Here is a 2,500-nt window from a genome sequence, read left to right as displayed (position 1 = left end):
ATAAGTGTAGGGAATTCTTACTGCAACTGGACCAGGTGCTGGGGGGGGAACCATATCTGGAGAACTGTGAGCAGGTTTGGTTCCCCCCAATAATTAAGGAAAGATATCATTTCACTGGAGGCAGCTCGGAGAAGGTTCACTGGGACAATCCTCGGGGATGGAGGGATTGTCTTGTGGGAAAAGACTAAACAGTTCGGGACTCTGACTCTCTGGAGTTTAGGAGGATGAGAGGCGATCCCATTGAAACATATCGACAGAGTCAATGCTGAGAGGGTGCCTCCCCTCACGGGAGAGTCTAGGACCAGAGTGCACAGCCTCAGAGTGGCTGAGATGGGGAGGAATTTCTTCTCTTGGTTGGGGGTTTTGGGTGGGGAGTCTTTGGGACAGAGAGCTGTGTGGGTGGGGGGCAGGGTGTACATTCAGGGCAGAGATCGATAGGTTCTTGAACAGTCGGGGAGTCACGGATGGGGGGAGAAAGGGGCAGGAAAGCGGGCATGAGGAATGTGGGATCCTATTGAAAGGGAATAGGGAAATCCCTGGAAATTACAGACCAGTCAGTCTTACGTCTGTGGTCAGCAAGGTTTTGGAAAGAATTCTGATGGATAGGCTTTATGACTATTTGGAAAAGCATAGCCTGAGTAAGGGGAATCAGCATGGCTTTGTGAGGGGCAGGTCATGCCTTACAAATCTTATTGAGTTCTTTGAGGAAGTCACGAGACAGGTTGATGAGGGTCGAGCAGTGGATGTGGTGTACAAGGACTTCAGCAAGGCATTTGATAAGCTTCCCCACAGCAGGCTCATTCATAAAGTCAGGAGGTATGGGACACAGGGTGATGTGGCTGTCTGGATTCAGAATTGGTTGGCTGACAGGAGGCAGAGAGTGGTTGTAGATATAAATATTCTGCCTGGAGGTCAGTGCTGAGTGGTGTCCCGCAGGGCTCTGTTCTTGGGCCTCTGCTCTTTGTAGTTTTTATAAATGACTTGGATGAGGAGGTTGAGGGGTGAGTTAGTATGTTTGCTGATGACACAAAGGTTGGAGGTGCCGTTGATAGTATCGAGGGCTATTGCAGGCTTCAGCGAGACATTGACAGAATGCAGAGCTGGGCTGAGAAATGGCAGATGGAGTTCACCCTGGATAAATGCGAAGTGATGCATTTTGGAAGGTCGACCTTAAATGCTGAATATAGGATTAAAGGCAGGATTCTCGGCAGTGTGGAGGAACAGCGGGATCTTGGTGTTCAAGTGCATAGCTCCCTCAAAGTTGCCACCCAGGTGGATAAGGTTGTTGAGAAAGCATATGGTGTTTTGGCTTTCATTAACAGGGGGATCAAGTTTAAGAGCCGCGAGGCTATGCTGCAGCTCGACAAAACTCTGGTGAGACCACACTTGGAATATTTGTCCAGTTCTGGTCGCCCTATTATAGGAAAGATGTGGATGCTTTGGAGAGGGTGCAAAGGAGGTTTACCAGAATGCTGCCTGGACTGGAGGGCTTGTCTTACGAGGAGAGGTTGACTGAGCTCGGACTTTCCTCTCTGGAGAGAAGGAGGAAGAGAGGTGACCTGATCGAGGTGTACAAGGGAATGAGAGGCATGGATAGAGTCGATAGCCAGAGACTTTTCTCCATGGCAGGATTGGCTGCCACGAGGGGTCATAGTTTTAAGGTGTTAGGAGGAAGGTGTAGAGGAGACATCAGAGGGAGGTTCTTCACCCAGAGAGTTGTGAGCGCATGGAATAGTTTACCAGTGGTAGTCGTGGAAGCAGAGTCATTAGTGACATTTAAGCGACTGCTGGACGTGCACATGGACAGCAGTGAATTGAGGGGAATGTAGGTTAGGTTATTTTATTTTTGGATTAGGATTATTCCACGGCACAACATCGTGGGCTGAAGGGCCTGTACTGTGCTGTACTTTTCTATGTTCTATGTTCTACTGAAAGGGGTAGCAGGGTGGAGGGGTCGAGTGGATTGCCCCCGCCCCTATCCCTTGTGCTTTTATGGGATGTCCTAACTACATTGCGGCCTATAGGCATTGAGGGGATCTGTGATCTACTTACCCCACCATTCTGAAACGCACGAAGCACAAGCGGGATCTCAAACTGATGCCTGTTCAGACACATTTGTCGTTGGGGGCCAGTCAATTCCTCACAGGGTCTGGTGCCTAATTCTCTCAGGCGACTCTGTAGAGAAAAGGAGCTGTGGGGGTCATGGGCGTGGAGCACAAAACGTTGCACACAATCTGTCCCTCTGTACCGTACAATCTCACAAACAGCACGAGGCAGGATCAAACAGCCCCAAATAAAACACACAGCCCAAAGCAGAGCCTGTAGCTTCACTGAAGGCACAGAGCAGCATTCGGGTTCCTGCAGCCTGGGCATGTTCAGGTTCTGTTTAGGGATTATTCAGTGGGCGCTGACCCACTGAGGGATCTGCTCTCTCTCTGAGTGTCTGAGACCCCAGTTTTGGGGGGTGCGGGTAGGTGGGTGTGTAGGGAAGGGAAGGGGG

At 50.3% G+C, this 2,500-nt stretch overlaps 1 protein-coding gene across 1 annotated transcript in view; it reads right to left on the bottom strand.

Moving 5' to 3' along the window:
* LOC132206662 (prosaposin-like) overlaps positions 1–2,500 on the bottom strand; it is a 14,078-nt gene that overhangs the window by 8,527 nt on the left and 3,051 nt on the right. The window contains exon 4 of the mRNA XM_059641204.1: positions 2,053–2,175. Coding sequence (XP_059497187.1) covers positions 2,053–2,175 — 123 coding nt within the window. The remainder of the gene's footprint in view (positions 1–2,052; positions 2,176–2,500) is intronic.

The sequence above is a fragment of the Stegostoma tigrinum genome, chromosome 40, assembly GCF_030684315.1.
Source record: "Stegostoma tigrinum isolate sSteTig4 chromosome 40, sSteTig4.hap1, whole genome shotgun sequence".
In the NCBI taxonomy this organism is placed as follows: Eukaryota; Metazoa; Chordata; class Chondrichthyes; order Orectolobiformes; family Stegostomatidae; genus Stegostoma; species Stegostoma tigrinum.
The sequence above is the reverse complement of the archived record's forward strand: the minus strand, read 5'-3'. Positions and strand labels throughout refer to the sequence as shown.